At 50.1% G+C, this 18,706-nt stretch overlaps 3 protein-coding genes across 3 annotated transcripts in view; 2 read left to right on the top strand and 1 right to left on the bottom strand.

Moving 5' to 3' along the window:
- The window catches only part of LOC120950730 (acyl-CoA Delta-9 desaturase), an 11,259-nt gene extending 497 nt beyond the window's left edge, over nucleotides 1-10,762 (top strand). The window contains exons 2-5 of the mRNA XM_040368987.2: nucleotides 5,360-5,553; nucleotides 5,634-5,793; nucleotides 9,000-9,522; nucleotides 9,623-10,762. Coding sequence (XP_040224921.2) covers nucleotides 5,395-5,553; nucleotides 5,634-5,793; nucleotides 9,000-9,522; nucleotides 9,623-10,010 — 1,230 coding nt within the window. The 5' untranslated portion in view covers nucleotides 5,360-5,394 and the 3' untranslated portion in view covers nucleotides 10,011-10,762. The remainder of the gene's footprint in view (nucleotides 1-5,359; nucleotides 5,554-5,633; nucleotides 5,794-8,999; nucleotides 9,523-9,622) is intronic.
- A 157-nt stretch (nucleotides 10,763-10,919) lies between these two features.
- On the bottom strand, nucleotides 10,920-13,085 carry LOC120950731 (uncharacterized). The gene has a single exon (XM_040368988.2). The coding sequence runs from the start codon at nucleotides 11,834-11,836 to the stop codon at nucleotides 10,997-10,999; it is 840 nt and encodes a 279-aa protein (XP_040224922.2). The 5' UTR covers nucleotides 11,837-13,085; the 3' UTR covers nucleotides 10,920-10,996.
- Nucleotides 13,086-16,595: 3,510 nt separating this feature from the next.
- On the top strand, nucleotides 16,596-18,112 carry LOC120952817 (protein apnoia). The gene is made up of 3 exons (XM_040372336.2): nucleotides 16,596-16,968; nucleotides 17,459-17,592; nucleotides 17,678-18,112. Exons 1-3 carry the CDS (start codon nucleotides 16,848-16,850, stop codon nucleotides 17,807-17,809), a joined length of 387 nt encoding a protein of 128 aa, XP_040228270.1. The 5' UTR covers nucleotides 16,596-16,847; the 3' UTR covers nucleotides 17,810-18,112.
- The last annotated feature ends 594 nt before the right edge of the window (nucleotides 18,113-18,706 follow it).

Genomic DNA, 18,706 nt, shown 5'->3' on the forward strand with positions numbered 1-18,706 from the left:
AAGTATTGCTGAGACAACCGGCCCAAAACTTGCCAGCCTTCCTCATCCTCGGCCAACTATACCGATAAGTTGGTTACAATTAATTTTAAACCCACCGCAAACCCGTGTCGCCTGTGTTTGGGCAGCATTTTTACCTAACCGAGCACGTTTTAGGTCTCTGCGCTCGGTAGGCGCTTCTGCAGTTGCTTTGTCGTTTGGTCAGCAATTTTTGCAGCACACCTTTTGTTTTTAGTTCACCTGCTGTGTGTATTTGTGTGTATGTGTCCCTAGCGTGTGTGTGTGTGTGCGTTTGAATTTGTTTTTATATTTTTATATCGTTTTTCCTGTGTTATTTTCTCGTGCCCGGTTTAGGGCATATGGTTCATTGCGCACCATACCAGGGCGCGCACAGTGTGTGTAGATTGCGTTCGATTACAGCGAGTGAGCTGCCGAGTGCTCAGTACTGTGGCTATTTGGCCAAATTGGAAAGCAGAATTCTAACCTTGGCTGAATGTCACTACTCTAAGCCTGACAAACATATTCTGATGCATTATTTCATCATTTGCCCCAACTTTGGCGATCGTCACAACGGCGCAAACGTACTAGAGGCGCCCTTTGACTTCCAGCCAGCCAGGTTGTAGTCGGTCACTACTCACACACACGCACCTGGCCAATGGTCTGCCAACTGCTTGACCGGACAGGCACGTTCCTTACCGTCGATCACGTTCACGGCCCGCTGGGACATGTGTTGCGAATGTCACGGTTTTTGGAGCACAGCCACAGTTTTGTTTTGCCATTTTTTTTTGTTTCGGCTGCTCCCGCCTGTTTTGCAATGGAAACAGATTGACACTGGCTGGGTGGTTGTTTGCGAGCGCTTTCAGTAATAAATGTGTGTGACTTAAAGTTGGAAAATGATCATCCAATTAGCACAATGTGCAGCATGCAGAAATCGATGCAGGTTGGCAACGAGTGAGGATTGCGTTCAATTGAGCGAAGAAAATCATGATCTACTGCTGTGATCTGCAGTGATCTCCCCTCCACCAGACAGGGTCAACCTGTTCATCTGCCGCGGTCGAAGGTCATGCGGGAGACGCAGTGCAAATCCTTGCATGCTAAGGCGACTGCAGTAGCCACAGGATGCTGCAGCATGACATATAAAACCTGTTCTAGCAGAACCGGGCCGGGCCGGGTGTGTCCTCGGGCCAGGCAAAACCTGCTGCTGTTGCTCGTTCGCATTATCCCTGGAAGCTGGTGGTCGATTTTCCTAACCATGGCCCTGTGCAGTACCAGAGGGCATCACCTTCTCGCAAAGGGGATGTTCCACTGGGTGGGTCAACCTGTTACTGTGTCAAGGGAAAACGGCGTCTTCGGTGTTTCGTCGGGGTCACATACAGGACTAGGTGGTATGACCTTTGTCGGTAATTGGGTCTTCAGCATCTCTTTGCTTCTCTTCTTGAATCTACACTTTCGAGCTCCATGTACGCATGACAGTGGTGGGCTTTATTTAACATTGCAAGATGGATGTGTCTTCCTTCCAGCCTTTCTTTCGAACAGATTCCCTCAAAACAGACGGGGACGTTAAATCACAACAGGGTAGCTTTGTGTTAAGAAAAACTGTTCGCCTTCCAACCGAACCTTGACCGGAAGGTGTGTGTGTCTGTGTGTGTGTGTTTATGTGCCACCATTTTTCTCGTTAGCAGGGAAATAAATCTTTAACCTTGCGTGGATAGCAAACGTCACTTTTGGAGGGGCCCCCATTTGCAGTGAAGACAGTACCCGTCCACTGTGCCAAATGAGATTGTGTTTGATGCGAGCAAGCAAGCAAGTCAACAAAACAAAAAAAAACAAACCAACCCCAGCACTTAACCACTTTTTATTGCGCTACTAGTTATGATATTCCAAAACGAGGATGTGGCGACAGCGAGGGGGATGTTACGTGTGGGTCAAAGAGTATCCCAAATTACTCACCAAATCCATGAGGGGCACGCGTAGGCCCTCCATCACAACACCTCCACGCGTCAATCGTACCAACCAGGGCCGAAATAATGGTTTTTGCATTGCAGATTGCAGCCAAATCGGTTGCAAAGCGAAAATTAAGCAACCCATTAGAACACAATCACTCAACGCCCAAACCCCAGACACCCCGACCGTTGTGCGACACTTTTGCGGGCCAGTCCACAGCTCTTTCTAATTAGCCGCCCGGAGCCGTCGTTGACCCCTGCGCAGCGACACCCTTCGCTGCCGCAAAAGCTCGCTTTCGGAGAAAAGCTTGTACGCTCGGTGCATGCGTGTACGCGAGCTATTTCGGTACCGTTGCGTTTTCCTGCCAGCAAACGGGGGAAGTGCATGGAGCGCAGGGACCAGAAAGAGGGGCGGAAAGTCGGGCCGTCCTCTCTGTGACAACTTTTCGGGGTGCTTTCCAAAATAAAACCTAATCTTTGCCCTCTGCAGCTGTTGCACGCCGTGCCGGTAGTCACGTACCTAGCAGGGCGGCCGATCCACATACCAGTTCAGTCCGGATACGGGTGGTACGCTTGCTTCCTTCGATGTCTTGCGTCCGATCCACCACTACCACCACCACCATCATTGTCCCGGGTCCCAAGACGGCTCTGTGCCGTTGTAAATCGCCTTGTAGCCCCGGTGGTGACCGTACCTGTCTCCAGTGTAGTGTGTAGAACTTTTGGGGTAGTTATTGTGTGTGTGCGTGTCTGTTTGTCTGCTATTTGGTGGTGGTGCTGCAGTGGTACGCCCTCTACAGGTAGAGGACAAACGAGTCAAATTCTCCAAACAGGCCGGCACCTGTTTTGTGGTGCGGGTGGTTTTCCGGAATTCCGGAAAACATCCGAACATCCGAAGCCTGCCCCTGGAGGCACGCTGGAACGGAAATGAGCGAAATTCCGCACGCCACCCCAAGGGTATGTGTGCCCGCTCGGGGTGGGGTGAAAGTAAACCGCCCATATTACAACATACGCAGCACGGATCGACGAGCTAATCTCGCGAATGCGCGAATGTTTGCTCCACTTTTATGCTCACGTGGCTCCCTTTTTGTGGCTGCAGGTTCTATTTCGCGCAAGGCTGTGTGCAGGAGTGTGCAGATAAAAACTAGTAACTACGCTCGACATTCACAAACACACACAGACACACGCACGGAGGCAGAAATAGTAGCATTACACTTCTAATTGAAATCACCATAGCCAACGCAATCAGCTTAGTCGGTTAGCCGGCCGTACGAAGACGCACACGCTCGCCGGGGAGTGATGGTCAAGATCAAGTGTGCAACCGGTGGCAATGACTGGCGACCCAAGACGAATGTCGGCAAGGTAGTAATACTGTGTGTGTGGAGTGTTTTGCTTCTCCCAGCTGGTTGGTTGGTAACGATTTATAATGGGTAATAACTACTCCCCGGCAATGAAGGGAAACCGCGTATTCTCACTTGCGTACGCCGCAATATCGCGTCTAGTGTGCAAGTTGAGCCAAGTAGTTTGGGTGGTTTAGGCTATATTCGATCGCCAGCTTTCGAGACGACCTTCAGCAAGCGGTGATTTACTACCAAAGCAACGCGAAGGTCGGGCAGCAGATCGATAGCGATCATCATTTCGAGCCATACACCAAACCTCCCAAAACACACACCCAGAGGAAGTGTCATCATCGTACAGCAAATCTGCTTCGAGCAGGTGCACTAATAAACGTAAAAGTTCAATTGCATCCGACACCCGCATCAGTGCCGCCCCGGCCCGGGTTATGATCCCACAGTCACACGCGACCCTATTTCACCACCGGAGCCCATTTCGCTGACGATCACGGCGACGCAAACACTACATACAATTGCAATGTTGGGTGAGGAAACTTAACAGTGTAGATCATATAAAAAAAGACACGCGCCCCACATTGCAAAGGAGCTTGGTAAGGTCTTGCTGTGGGTACGCACCGGGGGTTCGTCGTCTGTATGTTGAAGTTTTTTGTTTCGTTTCGCTAACACGCGCGTTAGGCACAGCCTGGTCGCGTGGCCTTGCTTGAGTATACTTCGACGCATCTGGTTACAGTGGCGATCTAGAACTAGTGCAATCGAATTCCATTGTCTAATGGTCATTGTATGATCATATATTATGATGCTACAATACAAACCAATAGTGTAATAGTGTTGGAATGCGATGTTATCACCCATTTGTTCACACTCTCACAAGTGAAAAGTTATCAGCACTATTTCACAACATTACCACAGCCGTTCCTCGTGGCCCATTTGCTTACATTCAGTACACTATTAGAAATTCCCTTCACAAAACGCCAATTCTCCCGCCTTCGGTCGTAAAATTGTTTTCGTCAATTGTTTCAATTCGATCGTAAAAACCTTCAAATAATTCTCCCATATTCAGCCAGACTGAGGTGGACGCGCAACGGAAACGTGGAGGGAAACACCGTTCAGGCGAACATCCACTGTCTACGAAGAATTTCGCATAACGCGCTCCTAATTATCTCACGCAAGAATACCAATGACGGGCAGGAGACAAAGCGAGATCGGCGCCGGGTAGGTTAGGTGTGGGTTAGAAAATGGAAGTCCCTTTTTTAAAATGGGCCTGCCTAAAACCAAACAAACGCACCGTCACCGTCTGTACCCTTTCACGATCGCGGCAGTACGACGTGGAATATTGAGAACCGATCGTTTCCTCATTCCACGCGGCGTAAAAGAACAGTCGAATGTCACACAAACTCGTCATCGCCCGGGAGAGACGTGGCGAACCGGGTCTGGCACTGAAAAGGGACGTGATTATAATGGATAACTTTGGCGTGCCCGACCAGTGCCTAATAAGTGACTCAGTGTTTCGGTGTGATCGGAACAAAACCAACGCTCGGAGGGACAACAACAAGCGATGAGTTGCGGTGATCCGCTATTGCCACTAAAGGACCAAAAAATGGGCGAAGAGTGAAGAGACAAACACGAAAACCGCGTGCAGGGCATGCAGTGATCGCGGATTCACTCTCACTTGTGGCAGGCCAGATTGCATGTCCAGTTTTCACTGACGAATCGGGACGACATCGGGTGGAAGTGTAAAGTGCATCGAACGATGCCGTAAAAACAGGAACAAGAGCATAACCGGTTCAGAGGTTAACCCCGATGGCTGGCTGAAGAAACTTTCTCCAATATTTTGGCACTGCCCCTATTTGCGGTTTTGTCTACATACTTCCCATTTTGTCTGCCAGGGTGTGTCCGGGTTAGCTCATCCTGGTCTTCGTTTTCGTGATCCATTCCCTTCCGTTGCAGCATCTCCAGGGCATGTTAATTTCTCCTGCGACTGCGCCATACCAATTAACCGATGCACTGGATGGATGCAACTCTTTCATAAATGGTTTTGATTAACCCCTCTTTTTCCCTCTTTTGCAGGCGCCTGACTTTTGACAACAGCAGGAGCAGCAGCAATGGCACCGAACGTGCTCGGCAACACGATACTGCTGGCGGAGGCCTGCATTGAGCAGGAGGACAACAACAACAACGCATCGATTGGCACGCAACAGTACAAGAGCAAATCCTTCCTGAACGTAGCGCCGAAACCGGCGCCAATGACAGAGGAGCTTAAGGTATGCGGCGGACAGAGCCCGGGGTTTCGCTGCTTACCGTTGCTTGATTCCCCTTTTTTCCTCTTCATTTTCCCCAACAGCCAAAAGATGCCACGAAAGCTGCGATAGCGAGTAGAGAGCGCCGGTATCACCACGTGTACGTGTGGCGTAACATCATTGCGTTCATCTATCTGCATCTGGGCTTTCTGTACGGCAGCTACCTGCTGGTCACGTCGGCGAAATGGAGCACATTTTTCTTTGGTAAGTTTGACAGCAAGGGGATGATCGATCGAATGGTACTAGGGGATGTAGGTGCACAAGAATAGAACACTAAATGCAGGAAGTAAATACTGTTACATGTTCTAGCACCTAATATGATCGAAGGGTTTACGGTGATATGCATAAATGTTGAACGGACATGGTCAAGGGCTTAACCTTGACGGATACTCTTTCAGTGCATGTGCATCTGCTCAATCGGTTCTCATGCACAAATGGGCATTGCACTTCCGCACTGACAAATTGTCCCCTTTTCATACCAAGTGCATTGCCTGATAGCAATAGTTGCCTTGCAGCTTTGCATATAAAAACGGGCCCAAGATTGTCATGCGCCCGCTGGCCGAGATTTATCATCCTCTTTATGGCTGCCTAGGTCGCGTTCCGGTTGATGAAACGATAATGAGCCGAATCTCGCGTGTACGAATTGAACCGCGGGTCCGTGGCGTGGAATTTACGACCATTTCCTGACGCACGGTCCTCCCGGGTGACCGGCATGCAAAGCATCTCGGCGCATACCTGTGCCGCAGGGATCTCAAAAAAAAAAAACATATTCATATCTACATAGAGATTTGTGTGTTGAACCACATTCGGGACCGATCGGGGAGCGGGGGAACCGGAGGCAGATAATGATTTATTCTACCAACGTCATCGTCCCCGACCGATCGAGGGGAGAACCCCCGAGCACAAGACAATGTCCCGCGACGTGACGGAAATATTCGATCGTGGTGGATCGATGTGTCGTCGATCGCAGCAGTACTGCTCCGCATCCGAATACGGGTGTTGCCGTTGCTCCCGCTGCCGCGCCCTTGTCTTATCGTGGCGGTGCGATCGGTTGGTTCATTGTTCCTGAGGGTTCACGAAATGCAGCGAAAAACTGGTAGTGGGCAGCCGCCGCGCTAATGAAGTTCCGCGCTTATGACGCGCAAAGGGACGTTACATTACGTCCGTCCGGAGACAAACACAGACGCACACACACAAATGAGCAGAGGCAATCGAATCTTCCCGTGCATAAAAACCGGAAATAAATCGCCGAACGCGGTCCCAGGCAAGGCCAGTTCGAGCATTCCTCGGCACTCGGTCGGTAATGCGGTTGAAGCGCCAGCCTAGGCGAAATGGAAAGAGAAAGTTTTGCAAAAAGGGCATAAAAGGGATCCAATCGCATGCATGAAGGGTCGCCACACATCCGCGCCACTGGCGCGGTAGGGTCAACCGTCACCGGGGTGGTAAGTGACAAATCGATTTTTGCAACTAGCCACACTGCCGGGCCAGTTTGCCAGGTTGGTAGGGAAAGTGCAAACAATCGGGTGTCCGGGTGCGAGTCGAGTGCCCAACACTTGCCACCTGTCAGCGATGGTCATTGTTGCATGCCTATCGAAAGGGTTGTCCAACAAGAAAGCGGGCGGGCATATGCCGGGAGAGATGCAGTCGGGAAAGCTGCACCAAAGCGCAAAAAGGCAACGTCTAATGCGCAATTAATGCTCACCAGAAGCCGGAGCGTGCCATCGCGTGGCGGGACGTGGTTGGGAAAGTTTTGTGCTCAAAAAAGATTAATTACACAAATCGAGATCGATAAGAGCGACACAGCGATGCCGTGATGATGATAGAGTGCAACGTTATCCAACGTCCGCTGGCATCCGGCTGTAACACATTGGATCGGTATCAGTAGCTGTGTTACCGTGCATCGACAATCGATAGCGTCTTGCTAACGCCCTATCAATGCTGTCTTGCGTAAGCGATCGACGATCGGTAGACAGTTCGTCACGGCCGGACCTGATGAATGGCTGAGGGTTTGGCACACGGTATTATTTTGCGAAACCGTTTGCTCTCCCCGTTCTAGATCCAGCGGTCAGGATTAGGGATTGTGGATGCATAACACGCAACAACCCCCCGCCGCCGCGTCCACCCTATTGCTCGTTACGTGGTCCACCCGAAAGTCCAGTTTCGTTGGTTAGTGGCGGGAACACAGGAGAACGCTAATGCTAATGACGCTCGGGAGGGTTCGGGATGGGTTACAGAATGGCCGGCGAGCGGACGTCGAAATGGGTTGCCGTCGCTGTTGCCATGTGCGCTATGACGCACACGACATTTGCCGGGAGTTCGTTTGCCTCATCTGGTGGCGGGCAAATGGCTCGCCGCCGAAATTCGGGTCGCGAGAGACTAGGGCCATTAGCAAAACTTAGCGACTGTCGCCCGGTACTGGATTCGGGCGACACTTGCGGGGCCGATTTAATGGGCAAAGGTCGGCTGCGGGGTGGCCCACGTCACGGGTGCGCGTGACTCACTGCGCATCGGCAGTTAGTCGTCCACGCCAATGCCAATGGCAGTCAATGTCATGGGGAATCGTTCGCAAAATTGGTCACACGCATACACGTGAGGGCAGTGGCAGTGGTTTTTATCGCCAGCTTAATACGATAAATGGGCAAAATTTCAAACGCCGCTTAGCTGCACGGAGAAGATCACTTACATCGCGGGCACATAATAACAAGGCAATAATAATATTAAAAAAATGCACACGAACCACACAATACAATTATTGACGCAGAAGAAATGAGCTTCCTGAAGACACCCTTCGCACATCATTAGCGGGACGGACAGGCAGAGGGTTCATTGATTGTTTTTTTTTGTGTGTGTGCTTTCGTTATTGTTTCCATTGCGATGTGCGTGGTTTTTTATGCTGCGTTCCCCTATTAATATGATCGTGATTAATAGGTACGCCTGGCACCTTCACTTCCTGCGCCGTCACGTAAAAAAACGCGTAAAAGTGGCGTTTGATCTAGTCAGTGTGTTGCAAAATAGCCGGCTGGGCCGGGAGAACGACACAACCATTGCAAAACCAATCTGTCCAATCATGCTCGCAAACACGCGATACGACTGACCGACTCACTTAGATTGGGCCGATCATCGTCGATAATGCGCTATCGATCTTCCGCGCTATGCGCAAGTCAGCGGCAGCACTTTTTGACACATCACACACCACCCCGCACGGAGGGAGTGGGAATTTAGGGGCCAGGAAGTAAAAACTGCTACCCCGTTCGAAGGGCATCACAAAAGTGTTTGTGCGTTGCGCGTTTCGCAGTTACCGATCATTGCTCAGCGGTATTAATTATTATTCGTTTCTTCTTTCTCTCTTTCTCTCTCTCTCTCTTTCTCTATCTCTTTCTTTCTCTCTCTCTGCTCTTCGTCCTGGATAGCACTCGCGCTGGGCTCGTGCGGTGCGCTCGGCATCACGGCCGGCGCCCACCGGCTCTGGTCGCACCGGGCGTACAAGGCGAAATGGCCGCTCCGCCTGTTCCTGATGCTAGCGCAGACGCTAGCGTTCCAGAACAGCGTGTACGAGTGGGTGCGGGACCATCGCGTCCACCACAAGTTCACCGATACCGATGCGGACCCGCACAATGCGACCCGCGGCTTCTTCTTCTCGCACATCGGCTGGCTGATGGTGAAGAAGCATCCGGACGTGAAGGCGCGCGGCCGGGCCGTCGACATGAGCGACCTCGAGCAGGACGGGATCGTGATGTTCCAGAAGCGCTACTACGCCCTGCTGATGCCGCTGTTCTGCTTCATCCTGCCGACCTTCCTTGCCTACTACTATCTGGACGAGACGTTCTCGAACGCCTGGTACGTGGTGGCCATCTTCCGGTACGTCCTGTCGCTGAACGCAACCTGGCTGGTGAACAGTGCGGCCCACATCTGGGGCACGAAGCCGTACGATCGGTAAGCATGCGAGGCGCGAATGTGCTTTCTTTCTACTTCGTACTATATTTCACAGTTTTGACTAACTTTGCACGTTCTCCCGAATTCCTCCGTTTTGCAGCAACATTTCGCCGACCAACAACACGTTCGTGGCGATCGCGGCGTACGGCGAGGGCTGGCACAACTATCACCACGTGTTCCCGTGGGACTACAAAACGTCCGAGCTGGGCACGTACAGCACGAACTTTACGACGGCGGCGATCGACTTTTTCGCCCGCATCGGCTGGGCGTACGATCTGAAGTCCGTGTCGGACGAGCTGATACGCAAGCGCGTGCTGCGCACCGGCGACGGTACGCACCAGTACAACGAGCAGGAGCTGCAGGCGCGCATGGTCGACTACGTCAACCAGCTCGATCACGAGTCGGAGCAGGCGGTGTGGGGCTGGGACGATAAGGACATGAACGAGCAGGACCGCCAGGATGCCACCGTCAGAAATAAGGCCGATTAGTGCAAGCAATGGAGGGAGAGGGAGAAGGGGAGAGAGGGGGGGGAGGGATATTGGGGATTAGGAGATAGAAGCTAGAGAGAAGCACATTATTGCACAACTTCAGGGCGAGATGGAGGGCGGCGCACACACACACACGATAAGGACATACGCTCGATGAGTGTTGGGCGTGTGCGTTTGTATAGCACGGGAGAACCACAGGGACACAAAGCACACCACAGGGAGATGGTGTTACGTTACGTTTAACTATTTTTTGTTTTAACGCTTTCTATCCTATATATCTCTCTCTCTCTCCTTCTCTCTGTCTTGAGCACACACACACATACATTCCCTTTCTTTCTTAATTGCTTGAGCGATAAAAAACATGAATCGATCTTGCATTTAGAACAGTGCACTTGACACGGGCAAGTGTGAATGCTTTCGAGCTTGGTTTTTGTTGTGAAAAGGGGCTGTGGGAGGCTGTGGAAGATTTTTGCGGCAGGCCTAAACCTTTCCTAAAGGCATCCTTTCTCTCCCCCGCCCTGAATCAGTAAGAAACTGCTTTTGCGATTTGCACCAATGCGCGACATTTGCGACAAGCGGAAGCGAAAGTGAACAGTGGGAAGAACTTAAACGAACAACCAATGACATGACGCCAGAATCGGGTGGGCCAACGCGACGAAGAGAACGCACAGGGCACAGAGGGGCACAGATCGCAACCGGGCAGAACGGGAGTGTTCGCGTTTATTTATTTGTCTATCGCTATCTTAGTAATTAGCTTAAGCTTGAGTTTAAATAAAACAAAAAAAGACCACAGAAACAGAACCGAGCACACACTCGCCATCACGGGTGGGTGGGTCTCGATCCATTCCCGCCCATTGTCCTGCCAGCAGCTCGCCAGCAGCCTTGTCAGCTTCGTCCTGTCGTCGAAGAGTCGTCGCGAAGCTAATTGTGTGGGGAAGCACTTCTTTGGTTTCGGAGTTTGTGCTTGTACGCCCACGGGCGCCGTCCTAGTTGTAGCCGGCGTTAAAGTAGACCGTCTGCTTGCTTTCCTGCTCGGCGGCGTGCTGCCGCGCCAGGTACATGATGGCCGCGGCCAGCGCCGCATGGTTGACGATGCTCGAGAAGATGGTGGCAAACTTGAGGACGGGCAGCACCATCGGCAGCACGCCGGCCAGCAGCATCGAGGGCAGCAGCACGAGCGGCACGGCCAGCTGCAGCACCGTCCGGACGCCCTTCTTGGCCTTGTCGCGGCCGACCGCACCGTCCGGAGCACCGCCGTCGCCGGTCGCCGTGATGCCCTTGCGGACGGAAAACTCTAGCTCGTTGGTGTCGCTCGGGGTAAGGCGTACGGCCACACCCGGCACCAGCTGCAGATCGATGAGGCGCTCGTTGAAGAGTAGGCGCAAACCGCGCGCCAGCCGCTCGTTGACGTCACTGCCGTTCAGCGCTAGCAGCCGCTCGGCGAAGAGCCGATTGTCCGCGCTCCGGTAGCTGGGCAGCAGCACGTCCTGCACGTCGTGCGTGAGGTTGCCGGTGTTTGGGAAGCGGTAGGCGCGCGCTTCCATGTTCTGCAGAAGGTACAGCTTGCCACAGTCCAGGAGCGACACGTGCTGAAGGCAGTTTAGCAGTCGCAACGGGATCGTTTTGATGTACGCGGCACTGCTGCTCGCTCTGGAGCTGGTGCTGTCGTACCCATCGGTGATGCTCGATCGGTGCAAGTTACTGCTGCTGCTGCTGCTGCCACTACTGCTGCTCGAATAACGACTGTGGAAGTATTTGCGCGTTTCGCAGCGCATTGGCGCCAACAGCGTTACGGTTAGCAGCAGAAAAGCGCACCGTCTTGCCATGCTTGCGGGTTGCGGTTGGCGTACAACAAAGTGTGCTGCGCTGGCTTAATTCACGTCTGCTATTTCACTCGCCGTACAGCAAACCCTTTGGTCTCGGCTTTTAAATTCGCTGCCAGCCTCGGTGCAACTCGGAACCGCTCGCAGCACAACGCAGTTGATCTTAACTCGCGCGAAGCTGAGCAATAACTGAGCCCGGGCAGCATCTACCAGCCGCATGTCTTGTTCTCGGCCGGTGCGGCAAACGCATCGCCCCTCGGAAGAAAGTGGAAAAACCACTCCACCACTAGGCAGTACCGCAATTTTTCCCGCACCGTGCCGCCACCGTGCCGCAAAGATGTAACCTTCCGCCCGCGGGATTTGCAGGCTGACCGGATGGAGGTGGTGCTGGTGGAGGTACATTTTCAAACAGCAGTCTTCGCAGCGCACACCAGAAGGAGTTAGAATATGGATCACTTTCCTTTGCGTGCGCGGAGCTCCGCACAACTCTGCTTTTCTTTTCTCCCGCTGCTGAGAAACCGCGCTGCTGGTGCGTCCTGCTTCCGGTCCCTGTGCGAATCTGGGTCCCGGCAGTCGGTCACCGTGCGAGCGTGTGCGAAGTGCTGTTCCATTTCCTATCCGACTCGACCCGTGTCTCGGGCCCCCTTTTCCGAAACGGGTTCGCCTCATCATTCGCACCGCTCGACGCATCTTTCGAGCGGATGAAAATGACCGGTTACAGTTAATTCTCCACCGCCGCTCGGCTCTCATCTCGGGATAGAGGCTTTTCTAGTTGCTGTTGTTTTGGATTTAATTTTTTTTTTCGACACACTGTCAGCACGGATGCGAACGTTTTCCTCTCGATTCCCGAGATCGATCGATAGAATGCCGGAATTGTACGTATGCTGCTGCTTGGCCCGAGTGCCGGTACAGACACGCACTGTATAAGGCAAACGATGCGTCGTCTGCCAGGTGACGCTACATTCGGCGTTCGCGCGGTACTTTGCGCAGTTTCCATGGGTTTGTCGATTGATGCCGAGAGGCAGCAGCCGGAAAAAAGTGACAGCGCGGCTACCTGAAGGGAGATTAAGGTGGAATCTCAAAACCGTTTTGGACGGAAGCGAGGTAGCAAGACCTGTTGATGAGATTGGGGAGCTGGGAGACGATAAGCGGACGCGCACTTATTAACGGTAAGTAATTTGTTAGGGAGCTATTTACTTTCTTTCGCTCACTGCGTCACCGGGATGAAGCTGATGAGTGGAAATGCATGTTCGGTTCGACACTTATCGCGATCGACAACGCATCATCATGGGCAGCTTTGCTCTGCTTATTCGACTGATCCGACCTGCCGAGCAGGTTTTACAGAAGAAGAAGGTGCGTTTTCACTGCACCGGTAATTGCGTCTTAGAATTAGCGAGATGGGTAGTGGGGACGCATTTCTAAAGCGAGCGCCTCTACTAAGACGAGCACTAAATGTTATGTGCCATTTGAAAGTATTATATATTCTTTAAATGCTAACCATGCAAATAATTGTACTTGTTTCGACTTTGTTGTGTATTCTATCAGGATTGTACACGATGAGTTAAGTGCTTACATTGCTCTCAGAAATGATTGTTTTCATAAAAGTTATCACATACTTTGGAAAACATGTGAATAAATTGTTTACTAATATAATAGATAATACATTGAAAATCTAGATTTGTAGTAGCTTATACCTCTCAATATAGATCATTTTTATATTTTAACGCAATACATCGTAAACGTACGAAATAAGCATTGTTCTATTTTTATAATAAGCAAAATGGTAACAACATTTGAACTGACCAAGCAATCATTTTTATTATGTCTTGTTTTAAGAAAGCCTTGTGGAGAACGACAGTAAAATACGATGTTTGAATAATACACCTTATTCCTGTAAAATTATGCATATTTTAAGACATTTTCAACAACATTTCTGATCAATAGCATAAATAATTCTTTATCCAAACTGTTGAAAATATTCAGCCATACATTAGATTGCATACCTTCAGGCGGACAGCTAGACCACACGAACCGTTTTGTTGTTGCCTAAAGACGAACTAAACGTGTTAGACGGAAAATAGTTTGTTTTATTCATGGAATCAAATGGCACAAATCTAACATATCAAATTATTGGTATCCTAATTTATTAAAAAGTAAACCGTCATATGATGTACAACAAGATCGCTTGCTACTTTATACAGGCAGAAAGAACATATAAGCAAGTCGTGATCATCGGCAGAAAAAGGTTTGATGTAAATTTAACATAATACTAATTTGTTTTGGAATGTACAAAAATAGAGCAAATGTACCAATAATGTAAGTAGATCACCTGGAATATAGTGATTTTCCTTAGTATTCAACGTTTTCTATCACTTAAATGATGTCATTGGGGTGAGGAGCAACCGTAAAAGCCATCATTTTTAATAAATGAAATAGGATAATTCCTTCTACTTCTTCTTCTTCTTCTTTGGCACATCAACCGTTGTCGGTCAAGGCCTGCCTGTACCACTAGAGGGCTTTCATTGACTTATTGATTACACATAGCAGGATAGTCAGTGCTACATATAGGCGCACATTCCGTTCAGTACTTGAACCTCATGACTGGCATGTTGTTAAGTCGTACGAGTTGACGGTAGTGTACCACGATACCGGCCAAACTCCAAATTCTAGCACAATTTCAGGTTACTACAAATGTACCATGTCATTTTTTTAATCAAGTCATAATTGACTACCCAGCAGCGAAATTAATTAGCCACTTTCCCAAACTCGAACTCGAAGAGGAACGGTAGTTGCAGTTGCTTTCATACAATGGTTGCTTTAATTTATTTCATGATTATGCTGCTCAGTAATGCGTAAAATATGGCTAAATGTTCTAAAAACCTCAGAGCAAACTACAATTTTATGTCATTTTTGACAACCGCTTCCATCGTTTCGGCTTCGATCGAGTTTGAGAAAGTGGCTGAACATTTTCCCCAATATTAAGGATCACTTACAATTAATAAACGCAAATTCAGCGGATATTTGGAAACTTTTTTTGTTTGGTGCATTTTACAAAAGTTAACAAGCCATACCCAAATAATACACTGGAACTCCTTATAACGAGTACCCCTTATGACGAGTATTTCGCATAACGATCAAATCTAAATACTCTACAAATACCCTTCTTAATGAGAAAAATTTTGTGCAAAAACTGAATCTGAATATTTTAAATTGAAATTGTAAGCGAGTGTTTAAATTAGAGGGTTACAATCAAATTAGAAAATTCCAATTCCAATTTAAAGTAGTTCACTCGTTACGACAAAACAATTGGAGTACAGAGGTTTTCATTTTCGCCACAAACAAAAAAAGCGTTTTTGGAATGTTTCCGATTCATTGATTAAGTGATGTTTTCAAAGATGTCTGATCTCTTGCAAAGGTCACCATTTCCCAATGCTATAGATCATTTAAGCTTCACGCATAAAGCACACCAAACACAGATGCTCTGGCCGATCGTCTGTCTACTAGAAAGTTAATCATTTCTAATTACCAGCAAACGTGTTGCTAATGCGTACAAAACGTTTTCTGACATTTGCCTCATTTGAAAACGTGCTACCCCCTTGCTACAGTGCAATCGAGTGCATCCGTGCAACCGTGCACATTGCACACAAAACAATTGACCCGTGCAAGCATTGATTAGCCCCCCCCCCCATACACCAGCGTTAGATCAACTACAGTGCGCTGGGCTAATGAACGAAAATTATGCTCCATTTCGCTCGATCATCCTGCAAATCAAACAGACGCCACATTATTGCTAGATGATTGAAAAGTGAAACTAAAGCTGCAGAACAAGACCGCGGGACTCGTGGTCGTGCGATCCGCGCTAGAAAGGCTGATAAAGCAATAGGCTCCGCTGGTGCTGTGCCCCCGTGGAAAGTGCCCTTGTGCCCTTGAAGCCGTGGTCCGTGAAAACGCATCCACTGTAATTGACGGCTGCACAGTGGGCTGCAATTAACCGCTTAGCCCAGGTGCGGTGGCCCAATGCGGATGTGGTCCACCGGTCGACGGGAGATCGCGAACAGGATCGCCATCTGATCCATATTGTCGACAGCCCGCTCGCTCGGTCGTTTGACGAGTTTTCGCGCCATTTTCCACCCGACTGAATCTCGCCAATACACCGTGTGTGTGTGTGTGCGCGTGTGTGGGACAGATCAGGTTGTTGCTTTTCTCCTCTTTTATCTTTTCCCTTCCACCGTACTGTGCTATATTCTGTGCCAAAGCGACGCATCACAACACTGTTGCCAGCAGCATTTGTGCGCGTACTCGCTTATCATGGCAACCCGTCAATGGGTCAGGCCAGCTGTTGTATGATTTGCTGATTTGCATCCGGCAGGCCGGAAGGGGGTTTCCTTTTTATGGGCGCGCGAGGAAAGTGATCGAAAGCGAGAGTTTTCCCGGCGATTATGGTAGAGGGTGAAATCGCACCCGGGGTTTGCACTTTAAATGTTACGTCCGCATACCGTACGTACGTGTGTATGCGTGTGTGGATCTCAAGCCAGCAATCTGACAGTGGCGCATGCCTAGCGACACTCAAATCGTCCTCCGAAAATGGGGAGAACTTTACCAGTGGGCCAACACCCGCGCCAATGGGAACGGGCCAATTGGGAGAATGATGGGAGCTGCCGAACACACCAGGTAGGAAGCAGCGCCATAAAACCGTGCTGCCGGTAACGGTTGACCGTGGGGAAATCGAACTCCGGACGTATGGCCCCCCTACTCTCTCATGCATACAATGGAATCGTGCAGTTGTCATCGCATTTTTGGGCTGGCGGGTGGAATTTGACGCCCGCTTCCAACAAATTTTTGTAGAGGGACCCACCACGCAGCGACTCACGATCGATTTAAATACGATCTAGCCGATTTTCGACAACCACAGTCCATCGTCACTCGTTTGTTCATCCGCATCCAGCTGCATCGTGCTCGTGTACGCTCCGTGGTGTTTAAAGTGATTCTTCAAATTCTAAAACTCCCAGGAAAAATGGCCTCCTTCTACCGTACGTTCCTGGTCGGTGCGCTCGCGCTGTGTGCAGTGTTCTGTTTGGCCAGTGCCGCTGAAGCCGGTGCCGCTACCGATAGCAGTTTCGATGCCGATATCGCGGGTTAGTGTGTACTCTCCTGCTTGAATCAAGAGCAGATTGGCGCGCTTTGTTTTGTGCAATTTACGCACAAAACGGATCGCGAACGATCGTTGAGTGAAATGGGTCAGCAGTGCCACTCCGGATCAACTCCAAGCCGATCTGTGGCGGGCTCTGTGGTGTGGAACGGATTTATCACCTCATTGTGTGCAGTGTGCCGGCCGATATTGATGATCGATATTGCAAAACGGGACCCGGGCAAAGGTGGCTCAGCGTTCGTTATTCAGTTGCTCTCGCTGTTTGCTGCACGACTCTGCCGTCACTGATGTGGAACGGCCATGAACGAATCCTGCCGTGTGTTGTTGCAAAGACGTTGTCAATTTGTTTGTTTGGTTATTAAGATAAAATTCAATAGAAAGCACAGAACTAATCTAAAGTGCCTGTGTCCTGCTTCGTGACATTATTTGGCAAGAAATGTGTTACATTTTCGCTCCGTTTTTCCCCCAATTTCCAGAGGGACGCACATTTGGCCACCACTTCCTGAAGCGCATCAGCTTCGCCATGATACCGGCCGCGTTCGTCGTCGGCGTCATCACCACGCTCCTGTCCGCCCTGACCGTCGTCTCGATGAAGGGTTTGGGTGTCGGTGTAAGTACAAAGCAAACGCTCATAGTAATCCCCATAACAAAACAGTAACACGTGTGCGCTCACTACCCTCTTTTCCCTGTTGCAGGTGATTCTTCTGGTGCTTACCATCTCGCAAGTCATTGCCAGAAGCTTCCCGGCCCCACTGCCACCCCCAGTGCCGGTTGCCTACAGTGCACCCGCCCCGGCACCGATACCGCTCGTGTACAAGGACTGGTGAAAAGTGAAGCGGCCCCCGCACCTTTAGTTTCGTAGTGTTGAGCGTAATGAACTATTTATTTATTTATTTCTGCATACGATGCCAATCGATCTAGGTCGATCTAGAGACGGGGAAGGTAGGAGGGGAAAGACACGAAGACCCCCCCCCCCCTCTCTTCCTCAAACGCAAATGTAGGCCACCGATAATGCACGATCGAGCCGGAGTCGGCCACGAGTCACGATTAAGCAAATCTTACGATTTTTATTTTTTGCTTTCTTTTCGGCGTTGTGTGCGTTTGTGACAATAAATTTCTCCGAAATTAAACATTCTGGTCTCGCACTTCTTATTATTAAACTTCTTCATTTGTTGCTGCTGCCTCCCTTCCGTGCCCTTTCCGTTGTGGGCAGCTCGCGCACGCACGTCCAATTTTAATTGTCGCCCGTGCGCCCCATCGTCACGATTGGGTCTGTGCAGCGCAAAACACGTTACTAATGTTTTTTTCCCCTATTACTCCCCCCACTCTTCCCACTCTTCTACCAACCACGGAGATTAGTAGGATCGCCAGAAAAGGGAACCTGATCTAGATCTGGAACGCGACGATTCCAGGGACCTCATTCGTGTGGCAAACGAATGTGTCACGCGCAGTGGCAGTGGCGGCGTTTTGCAGTGCAGATGCGTCGCTTTTTCTTTTTTTGGTTCCTTCATTTGGTGGACATTTTCTTTCGCTCTAGCTTTGTGCACAACAATAAGGGCCGATGCACTTTTTGGATGCAGCTTTGCCTTGCACCTCGCCTAACGATGCGCGCTTTTCACTTTCGTCTCACAAATTAACGCACACCGCGCGGGTTGCAAATTATCATAAAACGATAACAACGGACATTTTTTGATGCGTTGCGAACGTGAATGGGGTGGAGGAAA

This window comes from Anopheles coluzzii, chromosome 2 (assembly GCF_943734685.1).
Source record: "Anopheles coluzzii chromosome 2, AcolN3, whole genome shotgun sequence".
Taxonomy (NCBI): domain Eukaryota; kingdom Metazoa; phylum Arthropoda; class Insecta; order Diptera; family Culicidae; genus Anopheles; species Anopheles coluzzii.

Coding starts and splice junctions, on each gene's coding strand:
- LOC120952817 (XM_040372336.2), top strand. CDS start 16,848: ATGGCCTCCTTCTACCGTACGTTCCTGGTCGGTGCGCTCGCGCTGTGT. Junction 16,969..17,458: donor TTTCGATGCCGATATCGCGG/GTTAGTGTGTAC, acceptor CCCAATTTCCAG/AGGGACGCACATTTGGCCAC. Junction 17,593..17,677: donor TGAAGGGTTTGGGTGTCGGT/GTAAGTACAAAG, acceptor TCCCTGTTGCAG/GTGATTCTTCTGGTGCTTAC.
- LOC120950731 (XM_040368988.2), bottom strand. CDS start 11,836: ATGGCAAGACGGTGCGCTTTTCTGCTGCTAACCGTAACGCTGTTGGCG.